This window comes from Podarcis bocagei, assembly GCF_964188305.1.
Source record: "Podarcis bocagei genome assembly, chromosome: Z".
In the NCBI taxonomy this organism is placed as follows: domain Eukaryota; kingdom Metazoa; phylum Chordata; class Lepidosauria; order Squamata; family Lacertidae; genus Podarcis; species Podarcis bocagei.
The window spans coordinates 8,863,556-8,880,715 of record NC_138140.1 but is presented as its reverse complement, the minus strand read 5'-3'; the positions used below and the strand labels follow the sequence as shown (position 1 = coordinate 8,880,715).

Sequence of the window (17,160 nt, the reverse complement as noted above, 5' to 3'; positions counted from 1 at the left end):
GCAAGTGAAGGGCCGGGTGCTTTCTCACGCTCTCCTGCACTGCTGTCTTCCAGAACCAGGAGGGGATTGAAAAGGGATGAGCAGAGGAAGTTGCCACACAGGTGCATTCTCCGACTATGTGCACACAGCTTTTACATAAACAGGTGGAGGAAGACTGGTCCCCAGTTGCTACAGCTGCTCCATAGAGTGTGGACCTGGGAATAGCGGCCTAGCTGCAAGATTGGTGTGTAGGTATCCAGAGCTGTAGAAGTGACTGTATGTGTTATCTTTGACAATATCTGCTGGTGCACTCCTTTGGCTGGGGAATGCCCTTGACATAAGGCGATGGCGGCCCAAAAGAGTTTGGGAACCACCGATTGAAATGATTTTGGGAATGTTTAAATATTTATCTAGGGGATAAGGTTTCATCAAGAAAGACCTGGTTACGTTTTGTTCCCTGATACCAAGATGAGGGATTCTATGGAATGCAGATAGAGAGAATTGATAAGAATAATGATCTGTTGTGACCTTGACGGAAGCGTACAATAGATGAGCCTTCTTGTGTTTTGGCTCATCTTCCTCTTCTTTTCCCCTTGTTCTCTTTTTTCTTTTTTCCTCCCCCCTTTTTTTCTTTTCTTTTCTTTTCATTTTTTTCTCCTCCTCCTCCTTCTTCTTTCCTTTTTCTTTTTTCCCTTTTCTTTCCCATAATGGCTTATGTTCTGTGCCATGTACTTTGATACTTTTTGTAGGTTTTTTTTTAGCTTTTTTCATTATTATTATTATTAAGGGTTTTTCTTTTGTAATTTTGGTTGTTTATATTTATCTGTATTTTTAAAAGCAAAATAAAAAGTATTTTAAAAAAAAGAAAAGAAAGAAAGAAATGATTCTGGTACAGGGTTGAGGGGCATCAGGAGCTGACTGCAGCCTTCCAAACATCTCTATTTGGCCCTTAGGACTTTCCCCATACCACTACTCCTCTCCCCAGGAAATACCCCTCAGTGGCCCAGCATCATACCCTCCTTAGAGTATTCATGCCTGGCAGGAAGGCGTCCTCGAACTCCAATGAGGTCTCCTGCTTGCCCAGGTGGACCGTGTGTAGAAGCTAGACTATTGTACAAAGGTAAAAAGTTTTATTTGTTGCTCCACTTCCTTTTGCCTCTTACTTTGCCCACCTCTGGCATGTGACCCCAGAAGGCAGCCCAGATGGGAATGTAGCCCTCAGGCTGGAAAAAAAGCAGGTACTTTGGCTAAGTCCCATCCAACTCAATTCCCCCTGTTAACAGGAACCAAACCCCAGCCAGCACCCATTAGGAGTTGCTTACCTCCATGAGGTCAATAAGCCACAAGAGTCGCTCCTGGTGGGGCCATTTAAAAAAAGATAAAATAATGGATAGGAGAAGAGAAATATGTTAGAAGGAGGGTAAAATAAGCAAACAATATATCCTTCAGGTTCAGTGTTCAAACACACCCATGGTACCAGCTGAGCTCTTGAAAAAAGAGGATTGAACAATGGTGTATATCGCCCAGTATCCATTTAAAAACTGTTTTAAGTGCTGCTTTTGCATTTCTGGGTTTTGTTGATTTTAATTGTGATTTGACATTATTATAATTGTAGTTACGAAACATTTGTCCTCCAACAGAGAACAGAGTGATGCATGACAAAAGAAAAATAATGCATAAAGAGATGGGGGGGTGGAACAAACCCAAAATTAAAGCATTCAGAAAATTAACAACAATTATAAATACAAACCCTCACTTTACTGTTCAGGGCCTTAGACAAGGATCCTCTCCCAGTCCTACCTGGAGATCCTGAGGATTGAACCTGCGACCTTCTGCATGCAAAGCTGGTGTTCTATTGCTGAGCTACAGCCCTCATGTCAAACTGTTTAAACAGCTGTAGCCCCTAATGTGCACCACAGTGTGTGAAAGGGTTGTACTTGTTGGCCCTTGAGGGGTCCCTTAGGTAAAGGGTAAAGGGGACCCCTGACCATTAGGTCCAGTCATGACCGACTCTGGGGTTGCAGTGCTCATCTCGCTTTATTGGCCGAGGGAGCCAGCATACAGCTTCCGGGTCATGTGGGCAGCATGACTAAGCCACTTCTGGCGAACCAGAGCAGCGCACGGAAACGCAGTTTACCTTCCCGCCAGAGTGGTACCTATTTATCTACTTGCACTTTGACGTGCTTTCCAACTGCTAGGTTGGCAGGAGCAGGGACCGAGCAACGGGAGCTCACCCCGTTGTGGGGATTCGAACCGCCGACCTTCTGATCGGCAAGCCCTAGGCTCTGTGGTTTGACCCACAGTGCCACCCGCTTAGGAATGAGGGGTCGCTTACAACTGTGCAATTCTGTGATTTGATGCAGAAGGCCCTTCGGTGCATGCCATTGCTGCAAATCCTAGTTTTAAGATCCTTCTTTGCTGATCTTATTATTATTTATTATATTTCTATACTGCCCTTCATCCAAGGATCACAGCATAGTTTACTCTCTTAAGGACAGAGCTGGCTGCTGCTGGAGGGTGTTCTCCTGAAGATACTTAGGCTTAGGGCAGTGGTGGTTGGTCCCATTGGAACAGCAGGTGGCGCCAGAGCTAATGACAGAGACAACTAATTCCAGCTTTGACCTCATCCTGCTCCCTGCTTCTACGTAGGGCAACATTGAGGATAAGTAGGAGGGTGCTGACAGTCTCCACCACAGCCTTACATGGATGAAAGTAATAATAATAATAATAATAATAATAATAATAATAATAATAATAATAATAATAATAAAATTTATTTATACCCCACCCTCCTGGGCCAGAGCCAGGCTCAGGGCAGCTAACACCAATAAAATCACAGTAAAAACATAAGGGGGGGGGGAGGAAAAGAAAAGAAAAGAATTTAAAATACAGGTTAAAATGCAATTTAAAATGCAGCCTCATTTTAAAAGTAGCCGATAAATCAACACCATAAGGGGAGGGAAACATAAGGGTCAGACTGAGTCCAAACCAAAGGCTAGGCAGAACAGCTCTGTCTTGCAGGCCCTGTGGAAAAATGTCAAATCCCGCATGGCCCTAGTCTCTTGTGACAGAGCGTTCCACCAAGTCGGAGCCAGGACTGAAAAGGCCCTGGCCCTAGTTGAGACCAATCGAACCACCTTGCGACCTGGGACCTCCAAAGTGTTGTCATTTGTGGACCTTAAGGTCCTCCGCAGGGCATACCAGGAGAGGCGGTCCCGTAGGTACATGGGTCCTAGGCCGCATAGGGCTTTAAAGGTCAAAACCAGCACCTTAAACCTGACCCTGTACTCCACTGGGAGCCAGTGCAGCTGGTAAAGCACTGGATGAATGTGATCTTGCAGCAAGGACCCCGTAAGGAGCCTTGCCGCGGCATTCTGCACCCGTTGGAGTTTCTGGGTCAGCTTCAAGGGCAGTGAGTTACAATAATCAAGCCTGGAGGTGACCTTCACATGGATCACTGTGGCCAGATCAGGGCGAGAAAGGTAAGGGACCAACTGCTTAACACACCGGAAATGGAAAAGTAAGAAGACAGACAGGCTGGGAATGATTGAGGTTGGTTGGCCAGTGCCCCATTTTCCCTCATGAACCAACCTCCACTGGCTATGAGCCATTTAGGGAATTATGAACACCTTGAACCAGGCCTGGCTGCTTACGGGCAGACAACACAGTGCTTTAAAGAACAGAGTGTCACTCTCCCATTTTGCTGCACCAGTCAGCAACCCAGCATGGCGTTCCCTTCTGTGCAACTTTGCAGGGACCACATGCCAGTGCTGGGCAGTACCAGAGGCAAAAGTGGGAGGAGAACTGAATGCAAATTTTACCTCTTTTACCAGTAGGCTAGTTTCTATACCCACACATCCAGTCAAGCAGGAAGAATAATCAGAGGACAGATTACACGCAGGCAAAAACACTCAAGGAGGGTACAGAACAAGGCCGATGAGCTGCGTGACCTCAGCTAGAAAAGCCTCAAGGGCCACAGGTGACCCCCTGGGCCTAAGATGCCACACTCCTATTCTAAATAATCAGAGTGAGGGCAGAACAAAGGAAAGGATATCATTAGTATTGTAAAGCTGTAAGCTGCTTAGAAGCCATGTTGGCATATCAACTGTATAACAACAACAAGAAGAAATTAATTAATAATATTTCTAGAATTAGCCCTCAAAAAGCACAGCAGTGTGGTTTCCTATTCCATCTCCAGGCAACACTCCCAGCCTCCTCCAGCCTCCACCCCCTGGGCAATGCCTGCCTTTGAACTACCAGAATCATCAGCTCCATTTATTAAAAGAGGTTTTCAATTTCCCAAGGCTGCTAATGCGTTTATGATGAAAAGGTGTTTTATGGCCAGCAAATTAATTTTGTGGCGGTGAGGCTGCATGCTTAGAGGTGATTATGCTAACTTAATTAGACGTCGTGTATGTGACGAGGTCTCTGAGATGTTATACAGTGGCGTAGCGTGGGGGGTGCCAGGGGTGCCGGCCGCACCGGGCGCAACATTTTGGGGGGCGCGTTTGGCCGGCCCCCCTCGAGGAAGCGGGAACCTCTCCAAGGCGCAGCGCGCCGTCGGTGGAGGAAAAGAGCCGCGCAGCAGCAGCAGCAAAGCCGGGAGGAGGAGGAGGTGGAGTGAGCACTCATGCTTGCTTTACAGCCAGGAGGAGGGGGTGGAGCTGAGGAGGAGGGAGGGAAGGAGAGCCATGCCAGCAAAGCGGGCAGCAGCCGCTTACACGCGAGGAGGGACAGACGGGAGCCATAGGGACCCGGAAAAAGCGCCGCGTAGCCAGCAACAGCTGCTGCAGCCTCAGCTTGCAAAGGTCCGTGCGCTCTCTAAACGGAGCAATGAGGCTGCAGAGGGACGGCAGGGCACAGGAGGGCTCTGAGCCACGAGCGCAGTGAAAACCAGTAAAAAAGTTTTTTAAAAGGCTGCTGGGGACAGGAGGGCACGGGATGAGGGAGAGGGGGAAATTACAATTCTCCCAGCGTCTCAGCTGATCCGCTGAGCAGGACTTGGGTTGCAGGGGATTTGCCATTAGCTGTGTAAAGCAGCAAAGAGGGAGAGAAGGAGCAAAGCGGGAGTGGAAAGGAGCTGCTTACACTGCTGTAAGTGGCTGCTGTCTGGTTGGCTCCTTTAAAGCAACAGTGCTCTTTCCCTCCCCCCTCCCCGCTCAGCTCTCCGAAAAGCTCCTTCTCCACCCACCCCATGCGAGCTCCTTTTCCCCTTAGACCCCGCTCCTGCATTATTAGCCACATCCTTCTCCACCCACCCCACGCGTGTTCCTTGTCCCCTTAGCAGTGGCGTAGCGTGGGGGGTGCAGGGGGGGCGGCTGTACTGGGCGCAACATCTGGGGGTTAGGGTTAGGGGGCGCAAATCCACGGGTTAGGGGGCGCAAATTGCTTGCCTTGCCCCGGGTGCTGACAACCCACGCTACGCCACTGATGTTATATAACAATGACACTGAGGCGCGGGGAAGGTTGGCAGGAGGGGAGAGGTGAAGAGGTCAGCTGAACAGGCATAAGGCTATGTTTCCCCACATAGCCCTACAGAAAGCGGCAAAGTCTATGATTGGGTGTAGTTTTAACAGGCAGAAGTCAGGGAGAAAAGACTCTAAGGACCTAAGGATGCAAGAAGAGCCTTGCCAAAGGCCCATCAAGTCCAGTATCTCCTTCTCACAGAGGCCATCTAGATTTCCCAAAGGGAAGCCTGCAGGCAGGTCCTGAGCCCAACAGCATTCTCCACACTTGAGATTCCCCACAAGTGGTATTCAGAAGCAGAGTGCCTCTGACAGCGGAGAGAGAACACACTCTTAATGACAAGCAGCCTAGATAGCCGTCCATGAATTTGTCTAACCCCCTTTTAAAGCCATCCAAGTTGGTGGCTGCCAATGCATCACGTTTGGCTATGTGATCATGTCATAAAGTCAAATCAGATGGCGACGATACCTAGCTGTGCCTTTAAATGCAGGGTTGTTTTATCCTGTATGGGAGGGGAGCTTGTGATTTGGATGGTGCCCCACATATCTGATTTTTGTTAGTTGGAGCTTGCATCTTCCCCCTGGAAATTGTATGCACAGGGTATACAATCTGAAACTGAAGCAAAAGATTAAAACTTCCAGTGCTCCCCCTCTCACTAAGATCCCAGTCTAGATTTGGCATCTTGTGCTGGCAATTTGCGTTTTAATAAACAGCAGCCTGAAGACGTAAGAAGCCATCTTATACAGAGAGGTCTGTAGTTTCTGGTTCCAAAGGCAAAGGCACTTTGAAAGGAGATCAATGTTTCTCAGGTTCAGGACAATGAACAGTGCTCCTGTAACAGACGTCAACCATCCAAGTTGTCTCAGCAAAGGCCTGGAGCAACTGGTTAAGTTTTATGGTAGGGCTTTGTTAGTCATTGACTGGAGACCCCACTGTCTGAGTTCGCCTATGGGTCCACCTAACTCAACCCTATTTACACTGACTGGAAGAAGCTCTTCAGGGTTTCAGACTGGGAGCATTCCCAACCCTATCTGGATGTGCCAGGAAATGTACCTGGGACTTTCTGCTTGCAAAACAGATGCTCTACCACTGAGTTACAGGCCATCTTCAAAGACACATTTACATATATGTAATGTTTAGTTTGAGTTTCAGCTATATCTTGTTAACTAAAAGGGGATGGGACATGAAAATGTCCAACCATGGCACATATCAGACCACTGAAGGAGAGGAGAGGGCACTTACCCGAGCTGAACTGACTGTGGTAGAAGTGAAATGACTCCCAGTGGAAGACACTGTGTCACTGCAGGACATCAAGGAGTAGGAGTCCGTTCCTGTCCCCGAGGGCTGCCGGGCCTTCATGAATTCGATCTCCCTCTTCAGGACCAGATTGTCGAAGCGGTCAAGATCCTGAGGAGATATAACTCCCCTGACCTCTGACAAGAGTGAGAACTGCAAGGAAAGAAGAGAGCATGATCACATGGCTGGCTATAATATGGGTGGGCAACCTCAGGCCCAGGAGCCAAAAGTGGCTCTTCAGTTCTCTCTTTCAGGCCCTCAGTACTCTCAGCAGGCCATACCTCTTACTGCTCAAATGTGGTATGGTATTGAGATATGGGGAATCAATCATAATAACCTGAAAGACCTGGAAGTGTGCCAGAATAAGTTCCTAAGGTATCTGCTGAAGCTTCCTAAGGTACCTCCAGATAACCCAGATACCTTCCTTAGCACAGAGACAGGTGTCGTGTTTGTAAAAGCTAGGGCAGAGATGGCTGCTTTTTTGTACTATAAAAGAGTCCTGGATATGCCAGAGGATCACTTGCCTAGACTCTGCCTGGAGGAACAATGGAAGAAGGGTGTTTGGGCCAAGTTAGTACAAGACATGCTAACCTCAAAAAAACCTGACAACAGATATTTTTGTAGTCCCTGGAGTTAAATGATTGCTCAGGGACTGGATTCATAAACAGAATAACAATCAAGATTTATCTCTACCACATCTCAAAATTCTCCCATTGGTACTATTTGCTGAAATCTAACCACACCAGAGATCAATACTTGCAGTCACTTACTTTTGCCTTCCTGAGAACTGCATTTACAGCTCTCCGTTTTCAAACAACGCCTTAGATGGAAGATATAAAAATGTTTAAGACTTTGTACTAAAATGCATTTAAGACTTTGTAATTGTGGGGTAGGTGAAGTAGAAGATCTCCCCCATTATATACTCCATTGTTAGCTCTATCAAAACCCCAGAAATAGATTTTTGGAACAGAGGCTGGCAATCCTGAAGTGAAAATATGTTGGCTATTATCTGACTGTGATCTGTTTGTCACATACAAAACAGCCCTATTTGCTAAAGCTGCTAAAAGTATTCATGCTAGCTATATAAAGACAATGCTGTAGACTGTGCAGGCAATTCATTAACATGACTGACTGTAAATCCATATCTCTGGATTTCTTTTAACAGGTTTTAATTGACTTGCTGGATCTGTAATTGAATTTATAATGGTCTTTAGTGAAGCACAATAAATAATTGATTGATTTGCTATAACATGGGTGGGCAACCTCAGGCCCAGGAGCCAAAAGTGGCTCTTCAGTCCTCTCTATCTGGCCCTCAGTACTCTCACCATGCCATATCTCTCACTGACTCTGCCTCACATCCTCCTCAAGAACTATGCCTGTTTGGAATGTGTCCCTGAATTCTGTTAATGCCTCTCACTTGCCAGGGTTGAGAGAGGAGTGCATGTGTATAGATCCTTCTGACTTTTCTGTGGTTGAAAGGTAGCCCACTGGTCAAAAATATGAATCACATCCATTGCTCCATTGACTTAGTCCTTTGGCCACGTCCATCAATGGAACATGGAATCTGAAAGATTTCCCATCAGTGAATTCACTCCTCAGGCTGGAAAATGTTTCCCATACCTGGGCTAGATAACTTCTTCAATTAGAGAATACAAGTATGTAAAGGTCAGATAACCACTCTACTGGCTGTTCACTCAAAGCAACTTGTTGACCCAAGGTTGGGAGGGATGGGTGCATCTGTTTGATTGTTATTTTTCCAATCTTAATTTCAGTGTTCTACATTTCCGTGTGTGTGTGTGTGTGTGTGTGTGTGTGTGTGTGTGTGTCTGTGTGTGTGTGTGTACCTCATGAAAATTCATCAATATTTTAGGGCTAATTTTTTCCTAATATACACATTTTTGCAAGCAATTTCCCCTAAAATACTGAACTTTTGTATGTTATTTTCTGCTACATCTGCATTTTGATGTATTTTTGTAAACATTACTTGGCTGGAAAACTGCCTTGCCAGATTTGGAGAAGTGTGAATTTCAAAGGACTGCTATGTTTTCAGTTTGCATAACATTTCAGAAAGAGCAAATTAGGTATGCTTGCCTTTAAATGCAAGCTGGACTGAAATTCTCTCCTCTACCACCCGTCCCTAAGCAGAGCACTAAATCAAAACTTGCTTAGGCTTAACCCATTTGTTTAGAGTTGTCCAGTTTAATTCTGGCAGTGCTCCTCTGTCCTTTAAATGCTGATTGAACAGGCAAACAAAAGAAAACACAAAACAAGTGAAGACCTTTAGCAGGCTAAAGGTTTTCTGGGCTTAGAGATAAGGTAACAGGTAGAAAGTACTCAACACAGAGCAGAAAGTGCTGTTGCTCAGAAAAAGTTTCATCTTCATCTGGAAGCCTTCATAACCCTTCTGGTTCAGGGAGAACCAATGGGTAGCCAGGATTGGTAGGGTCACTCATGTAGCTACTGCCTAGGGCAGTGATGGCCAAACTTGGCCCTCCAGCTGTTTTGGGACTTCAACTCCCATCATCCCTAGCTAACAGGACCAGTGGTCAGGGATGATGGGAACTGTAGTCCCTAAACAGCTGGAGGGCCAAGTTTGGCCATCGCTGGTCTAGGACCTAGGCTATGGGTAGGCAAACTAAGACCCAGGGGCTGGTTCCAGCCCAATCGCCTTCTCAAACCAGCTGGCGGACGGTCCAGGAATCAGCGTGTTTTTACATGAGTAGAATGTGTCCTTTTATTTAAAATGCATCTCTGGGTTACTTGTGGGGCATAGGAATTTGTTCATCCCCCCCCCTCAAAATATAGTCCAGCCCCCCACAAGGTCTGAGGGACAGTGGACCGGCCCCCTGCTGAAAAAGTTTGCTGACCCCTGACCTAGGCAATGCTCTGGACTGCAATTCCACTAACTCACCACATGGGGCAGCAGCAAACTATCATTGGCCGTCTCCATTTCTGCCTGTCTGGCAGCAACAGATTACACAGGAGCACCTTATCAGATATAAAGAAATTGGCAATGCTATTTCCATTGAATAATTTATCCAGAGCTGTGCCCTAGGACCATCTACACAGTTGGTTTTCTGCATGCACAGCAGAAACCCCCTCACTCCTTTCTCATGCTCTGTCTTGATTGTGTGGGCATAGGAGGGTTGATCCCATGTTAGACTGAATACATGGGGGGAGGGTAGTTGTAACCCCATAGCCCACCACTACGTTCATTTCACACAATGAACCTATGTCTATGCCAACTGTCTGAGAATGAACTGTATAAGCACAATCAGGGACCCTGACTATTCACAAGGATTCCTGATTGCATGGATGGAATCTGTGAGCGCATGTGAGCTGAGGATGCAAGCAGAAGCAAATTTTGTTGGAACCAATGGATGCAAGCAAACCCTGTTTCCCCTTGCTCAATGCAGTGTGTAAACACTCATAGCAGAAAGTCAAGAAAAAGCTGGAAACCCCTACCAGATCCCTGATTAGCTGATTATTCCACCCCCACCCTCGCGACTGGACCTCTCCCATCTAACCTTGGCGTGAGTGTTGAGCAGTTCAAATAGAGCCATGACAAGGGCATCGACTGGAATGTTGTTCTCCTTGTACTCATCCAGGTAATAGCCCATGGTGGATCGCTCAGGTTCATTCAGGAGATGACGTGCTTGCTCCTCCAGCATCACACGGCTTTGGTTCACCAAGCTGCTCAGGGTTACCTGGGATCCTGCCAGACCTCTGTAAAAAGATGGCTGGGAGTGGGAGGAGGAGAAAGAGCATTAAGGGAAATGAACTTTTCAGGGCCACCATCACCTGAATGCAGAAATCTTAGTCCATTGGTTATTTGACCAGTGCCACTTATAAATTTGTACATGAAGAAAACAACATAATTGAAGAATAACATCACCCTTTCTTTGGGTTGAGGCCAACTTAGTTTTACTCAGATAAGATTCATTGAAATTAAGGAGCCTATGCAATCCATGCCCATTATTTCCAGTGGATCTAGTCTGAGTAGGATTAACATAAGCATAAGGTTTCAGGTGAGCCATGTGTCTGCTCCAGATTGAAGATAAAATCCATTCTTTGCATAAGAGAAAGTAGACTGTTGTTTCTAATACGGCATTGTCTTTTTGGGGGGTGGAGTTTGCTGGGAAACATAGAGTTGAATGTAGCTTTCCTCCACCCAGTTTCTTGCTTTCATGTCCCTCACCCTCTGCCTCATTTGGAGCGTCCATGCGTCATAATATGGTATTGCTCAAAAGGCATTGCTGGAGGGGTGGGGGACAATGACAACCCTCATCCATTAAAATGGGACTTGTTTCCCAAGTAAAGTCTTATTCATGCATTTTTTGTATGCATGTGTACTGGACTAATGGGAACACATGAGCTAATCCTGCCCCAGAAATGCTGACTTGTGTGCTGGGCCTCGTGTGTTGGGTGCCATTTTTTAAACAAAAAACAAATGTGGGACATCTGGTTGGTTAGGTGGCTGGGATAGGTGGCTGCCTTGTGTGGCATACTGCATGCCAGTATGACATGTCAACTCAATGCCTTCCTGATGTTGTTAGACTCCAACTGCCATTAGTGCCAACCAGCATGGCCAAAGGTCAGGGATTATGGGAGTTCATTAAGAATATAACAAGACCCTGCTGGATGAGATCCTCCTTCCCTGGAGGTTTTTAAGCTGAGGTTGGATAGTCATCTGTCATGGATGCTTTAGTTGAGATTCCTGCATTGCAGGGGGTTGGACAGGGTTGGACAGGGTTTTTTCACAACATTGAGTTGGGAGTTGTCCCTCCCAACTCAATGATTCTATGATTCTTCATAAAAACCAATTAAGCAGCAGTTAAGAGGGAGTTCACCACACCTAGTCTCTTGGATCCTAGTCTAACACTCTAACTATGACACCACACTGGCTTTGTAGTTCAGCTTATCTGGAGACACAAAGTTGGCTGTCCCTGAAGTAGTCTGTGCATTCTCTCCTGCCCTTTAATGCATTTGATACCCAGGATGATTTGATATCAGTGGATACACTCTGCCACTAAGCTACTACCCCGCCCCTCCCATACAAGTCTCTTTACCATCTCATACTACGTCCGAACTCCAAAAATAGAAGGTTCATTATTCTGCCTTGCATTCAAGTGTCTGGGAGAGTCGCTTCACATTAAAATTAGAACCTTTGCATAATTTTATTTTTGCATTATGCCTTGATTTTTAGGCTGTTCTTTAAATATAAAAATGGGCAAAGAACCTTCATCAGCTGCAGACAGAGGAATGGAATCAGTGGAAAATGTAGGAGAGTGGCTAGCAGACATTGAGCTAGGAGCTGTAATTGTAAAGCGTTCCTCCATTAAAATCAAGCCAGTTGCTCTCAAAAGGTTTCAGAGTAGGTGGCCTGCTGGTGGGGAATCTTTTGGCCTTTGGAATAATCAGCAATTGTTAACACTTGAGTCTGATTGAGGGGAAGGTCCCTTTTTGTTCCTAGCCAGGATTCCATAAGACCCCTGATGATGGCAGCCCAATTCATTTTAAGCAGGAATAGGGAATGCTTTTCCATTTAGGGAGCCACATTCCCTTCTGGGCAACCTTTTGGGGGCCATGTGTGGTGTCTAGAGAATGTTTGAGAATTCTGATGAAAACCAAAATGGAAGCAGCAGGAACTGCTGCAGTTTGCATGTTCCTCTGTGGTTAGGAACAGAAATCGTTCAAGTGATCAAGTGATGAATCAGTATTCATCCACCTCAGTATTAAGCCTGCAAATATGTAATGAATGATGTTTTCAACATTGTTTCAATGTTTGAAATGGGTATATATGTAACATAAATAGCTACATAATTCTGTAACTTACATAGCTTCAGTTAAATAGTGGATACTGAGATGATTAACATACTGTCTCTGGGGGAAACCATAGAGCAGCAGAATGGAAACAGCGTTGATTGTGGTGAATACAGATCAGAATGGAAATTGCAGGCTTCTTACATCCCTAGGAGTGGAGAGTGTTTTTCCTCTGGAGGTGGGGCTAATCCCCATTTAGCCAGCCTTCTAGTGGCCATGTGCCATGGTGGGCAGAGCCTAGGCAAAAGTGGGCAGAGCGAAGGATACAAATTTTTCCTTTGTACAATAGACTAGTTTTTACACACACCCTCATGTCCCTATCTGTCCTCCTACCAGGCAAGCAAAAGGCACAATTTGAGTTCAATTAAAAAATGGGTAGGCAAACTAAGGCCCGGGGGCCAGATCTGGCCCAATCGCCTTCAATATCCAGCCTGCGGACAGTTCGGGAATCAGCATGTTTTTACGTGAGTAGAATGTGTCCTTTTATTTAAAATGCATCTCTGGGTTCTTTGTGGGGCCTGCCTGGTGTTTTTACATGAGTAGAATGTGCCCTTTTATTTAAAATGCATTTCTGGGTTTTTTGTCGGGCATAGGAATTCGTTCATATTTTTCTTCCAAAGTATAGTCTGGCCGCCACAAGGTCTGAGAGACAGTGGACTGGCCCCCTGCTGAAAAAGTTTGCTGACCCCTGAATTAAACATTCCAGTCACATAGAAGAGAAGCGTGTTTTCCACTGCTGCCCAAAAAGACAAAACTAGATCTCATAGCCTTAGGCTGCAAGAGAGAAGACTATGAAGAGAAACTTCTTGGTGGAGTGAGCAGTTTGGCTAGAGACCCAGTTTCCTTAGAGGGGTGGTTGTCCCTTGCTGGAGGCTGGAGAGTCATTTGTTCAGGATACACTGGACAGAGGGATAGATTTGGATGCCTACAAGCACCCCTGAAATTCTATTAATCCTGCCATTGTTCCAACCCTTGAAGTTTGTAATCCCTGGTAGAGCACCTCAAAACCTGGAGGCTCCATTTGGTATCATATATTTTATAGAAGATTTCCCTGTGTTCTAATCCTTTCTCAAAGCCATCTTCCCCTGTTGCTCCCTAGCAATTATTCCTTGGTACTCTCTGAAATAATGAGGGGAAGGGTTGTAGTTCAGCAGCAGGGTGCTTGCCCCGCATGCGCAAGGCAGCAGTTTCAATCCCTGGCATCACCAGTTAAGGCTGGGAAGGTCAACTGTCTAGAATCCTGGAAGCCCCTGCCAGTCAGTGTAGACAAGAAGGATCAATGGCCTGATTCAGTAGAAGACAGCTTCTTTTGTTCCTAAGAGGAATATTTATGAAAGGAGACACAGACTTTGCATCTATTTCACTACTGAATAATTTCCCTTGGGAAAGATACTCAGAACATGTGAGGAATAATTCATGAAAGTATAATTGCACCTAATGGATTTGCTTCTGGCATTCTCCCACCCCACCCCCATTGGTGTGGTTTCTTCTCTTTTGTTGCTTGAGTACAAAGTCACAACTGCTGCTGAGGTTGAAAAGATTAGATAGGCACCGTTGTGAGTTTGGTGTATGTGTCAGGCTGTATGCCAGAGTCCCTTCAGTTTCCTGGATGCAGCAAGGATTTAAATTGCTGGAGAGCCATATAAGTTTCTTGGTAATGGTCCTCTAAGAATGGACCCTTAAGGTAACAAAGGAAGTGGCTCTGTGCTAGACTGCAAATGGGTGGAGCTCCCTCCTTCATCTCACTGGTAGTTAGGAAGACAAAGGTCAGAGCTGAGGTGCGTAAGCTAGAAATTAGAAAAAAGTTGCAGGATGGGAAGCCAGGGAGTCAGAACCATGCCTGATTTCTGCTGGAATCCAAATATGTGGTTATGGGAGTAGCAAGACCTTCTTTGGGTGTTAATGCTGTAAGCATCACAAGCTCAGATTGTATATATGTGTAAATAAACCATATATCATAAAGATGCCACAGTCTGCTGTCCCTCATTCTGAGGAAACCAAACCCTGGGTAAGAGCTTGGAACCCTGGAATCTCACAGTGCTGAGAGATTGGGGTAGCACACAACAGTGCTGTTGCTTTAAGGGAGGTCAGAATCTAGTGACCAAAATTGGAAAGATCAATGGAGGATCAGAGAACAGTACAAAGTACTAATAGCGAACTCCTCATCAGTTATTGGATCCATGTGCAAGAAAGGCATCAGTCAGCTTAGGGAGGACCCTAAAGGGCAAGCCCCCCCCATAAAAAAGCTTAGTGTGGCCCAAACATGATATGTGGACATGAAATATAGCCTGACTGTTGTGAAGAAGAGAAGTGGAAAATTGAGAGAATTTTCCTAATCCTCCTTTTTAAGTCATTGAAGTTTGTGGCCATCTTGTGGGAGAGAGTTCCAAAGTTTAATTATGTGCTGCATGAAGAAGTACTTTCTTTTAACTGTCCTGATTATTTATTATATACCACTAGAGCTATGCCAAGCTTTCCCCCTGAATATCTGAATTACTTCTCAAAAAGGCACAACAAGTTGCAATCAATCTCTTGGAAAGTCATGTCCAGATCACCTTTAGCAGGGTTAGGCCTGAAATGGATGAAGTGGGGAATTTCAATTTCTGCATGTCATTTTTCCAACTTTATATTCAGTTCCCTACATTGCTTCAGCAAGTTGTAATTATATATTAAAAAAACCTCGTGAAAAATTCTTTAGCATTTTAAAAATTCTTTAACAAATTTCTCATCATGAACACATTGTTGCATGCCAGTTTGACTAAACACATTTTGCAAGTAATTTCCTCTAATATATGTGTATGTTATTTTCAAAAATACCATGCATTTTAAGGCACATTTCCCCATAACACGTGGCTTTTTGTATACATCGGTTGAAGAACCACATCATAAAACCTGGAGAAGTACAAATTACAAAAGACACTTGCATTATCTCTTCACATATTGATCTGTGAAGTGTAAATTAGGTAGTTTCTCATTCAGCTGCAAGAAAAATCTAATTTCGTTCCCCTCCCTATAACTCCAAAGTAAGACCTATTGAGTTGAATGGGCCTTACTCCCACATGAGCAAGTTTAACATTACAGCCAAATTCTTCAGAGCGATTCCAAACATGACAAGTGTTTTCGTGAACAGACATTTTCTCCTAACACATGGCGGCACGCAAACTGTTTGCAATAACTTCCGCCCTGGAGGCAGCAACAGAGTCGGCTCTGGCAAGCTGCAACGACAGTCAACACACTGAAGAGAGACCCTTGTAAATCTTTTTATCAGCAAAAGCCACCTGCAGAACTTAGCAGCTCATTTCCATTTTTAAGAAATGAGGAATGCCCTGCTGCAACTGACACCACTGGCGCAATTGGAATCTCACACAATTGTTTGGGGCACGATGCAGCCCCAGGGAATTGGACCGGCCCCTGATGACGCAGGTTCGAAAGCTCTGCAGAAGGACAATGATAAGCACTGATTTACTTTTTGCTGCCTACAGCAATGAGAGAAGAAAGCCCAAGGACCAGGCTTCTTTTGTGATAAGTGCACAGGCACACATCTCAGTTCCCAGAAGGCCAGTTTACACAGCCAGTAGAACCATGTGGTAAATCACTTCCTGGAATGCTCTATTTTGAGTTACAGATGGAGACTGCATATTGGAATTCTTCCCCGTGGAGATGCCACCCTCTCTGTAAATAGAAAGCAGAGCATTTGGAAGAGACAACAGTGGAGGTTGATCCATTAGAGGGAGCAGTGCACTGCCTTACAAATCAGCCTGCCCCCAGCTGGACTCAAGATGATAGCTTTCTTACCTACAGTCATTCTAAGGGGGGGCATTGGGTTTACCCCCCCCCCTCCATATGAAAGTCACAACCTAAAGCAGGGGTGGGGAACCTCAGGCCCAGGGGCCAAATGTGTCCTTCTAGGTCTCACTATCTGCCCCTGGAGACTCTCCACACATTCCCTTCAGGTAATCTGTGGGGCTGCTATCAACGTGTTCACTCTGGATGGGAGAGCACCAGGTCCCTTCTGTTCTTTCTGTATATGGGTCTGGACTTGGACCAGGACAGTCCTTCAAACAACCAAATAGAGGATTGTCCTCTGCAAAGGTGGTGACAGGGCACCCTGCATGGAAGTCTGGGTTAGGAGCTGGGTGTGATCTGGCACCACCGGGCAGAAGCTGTTGACTCAGTTGTCATGTTTTTGTGTTCATGATGGTTTGTGTGTGTTTAAAGCAGCCATGTGTGTGCAATTCATGATGTTCATGTGAACAGTCCCCATGGTTTATACAAAATGGAGGCACGGATGCACTTGATTGCTGCCTCTCATGCTTGAGAGTAACTAATAACTAATTCTCAATCTGCAAGGTCCTGTAAAAAAAAACACCAGCCATGACTTCAGTTAGATTGAAGTCCCGAGTCTATAAAATGTGGGCAATAAACCAATACTGCAGATGGGATTCTGCCCTGTCCAATGCTCCTGGCCAGTCTCTCCCTCCCTCTGCACCACATGCTTTTGCCTGTTTCTTATTTCTAACTCTCCTTCCTGGCTCCCATCTCAAAAGAAAAAGGGAAGATTAAATCTGTGAGAATGATGCCACACATCTCCTTTTG

At 45.5% G+C, this 17,160-nt stretch overlaps 1 protein-coding gene across 4 annotated transcripts in view; it reads right to left on the bottom strand.

Annotated features, from left to right (window-relative positions):
- Positions 1 to 17,160, bottom strand: part of WHRN (whirlin) — a 115,307-nt gene that overhangs the window by 17,708 nt on the left and 80,439 nt on the right. For 3 of the 4 annotated variants that reach the window (XM_081179701.1, XM_081179698.1, XM_081179699.1), the window contains 3 exons: positions 10,269 to 10,481; positions 6,688 to 6,894; positions 1,302 to 1,334 (listed from right to left, as the gene is read on the bottom strand). In XM_081179701.1, coding sequence (XP_081035827.1) covers positions 1,302 to 1,334; positions 6,688 to 6,894; positions 10,269 to 10,481 — 453 coding nt within the window. The remainder of the gene's footprint in view (positions 1 to 1,301; positions 1,335 to 6,687; positions 6,895 to 10,268; positions 10,482 to 17,160) is intronic. The other variant, XM_081179700.1, reaches the window with a different exon arrangement.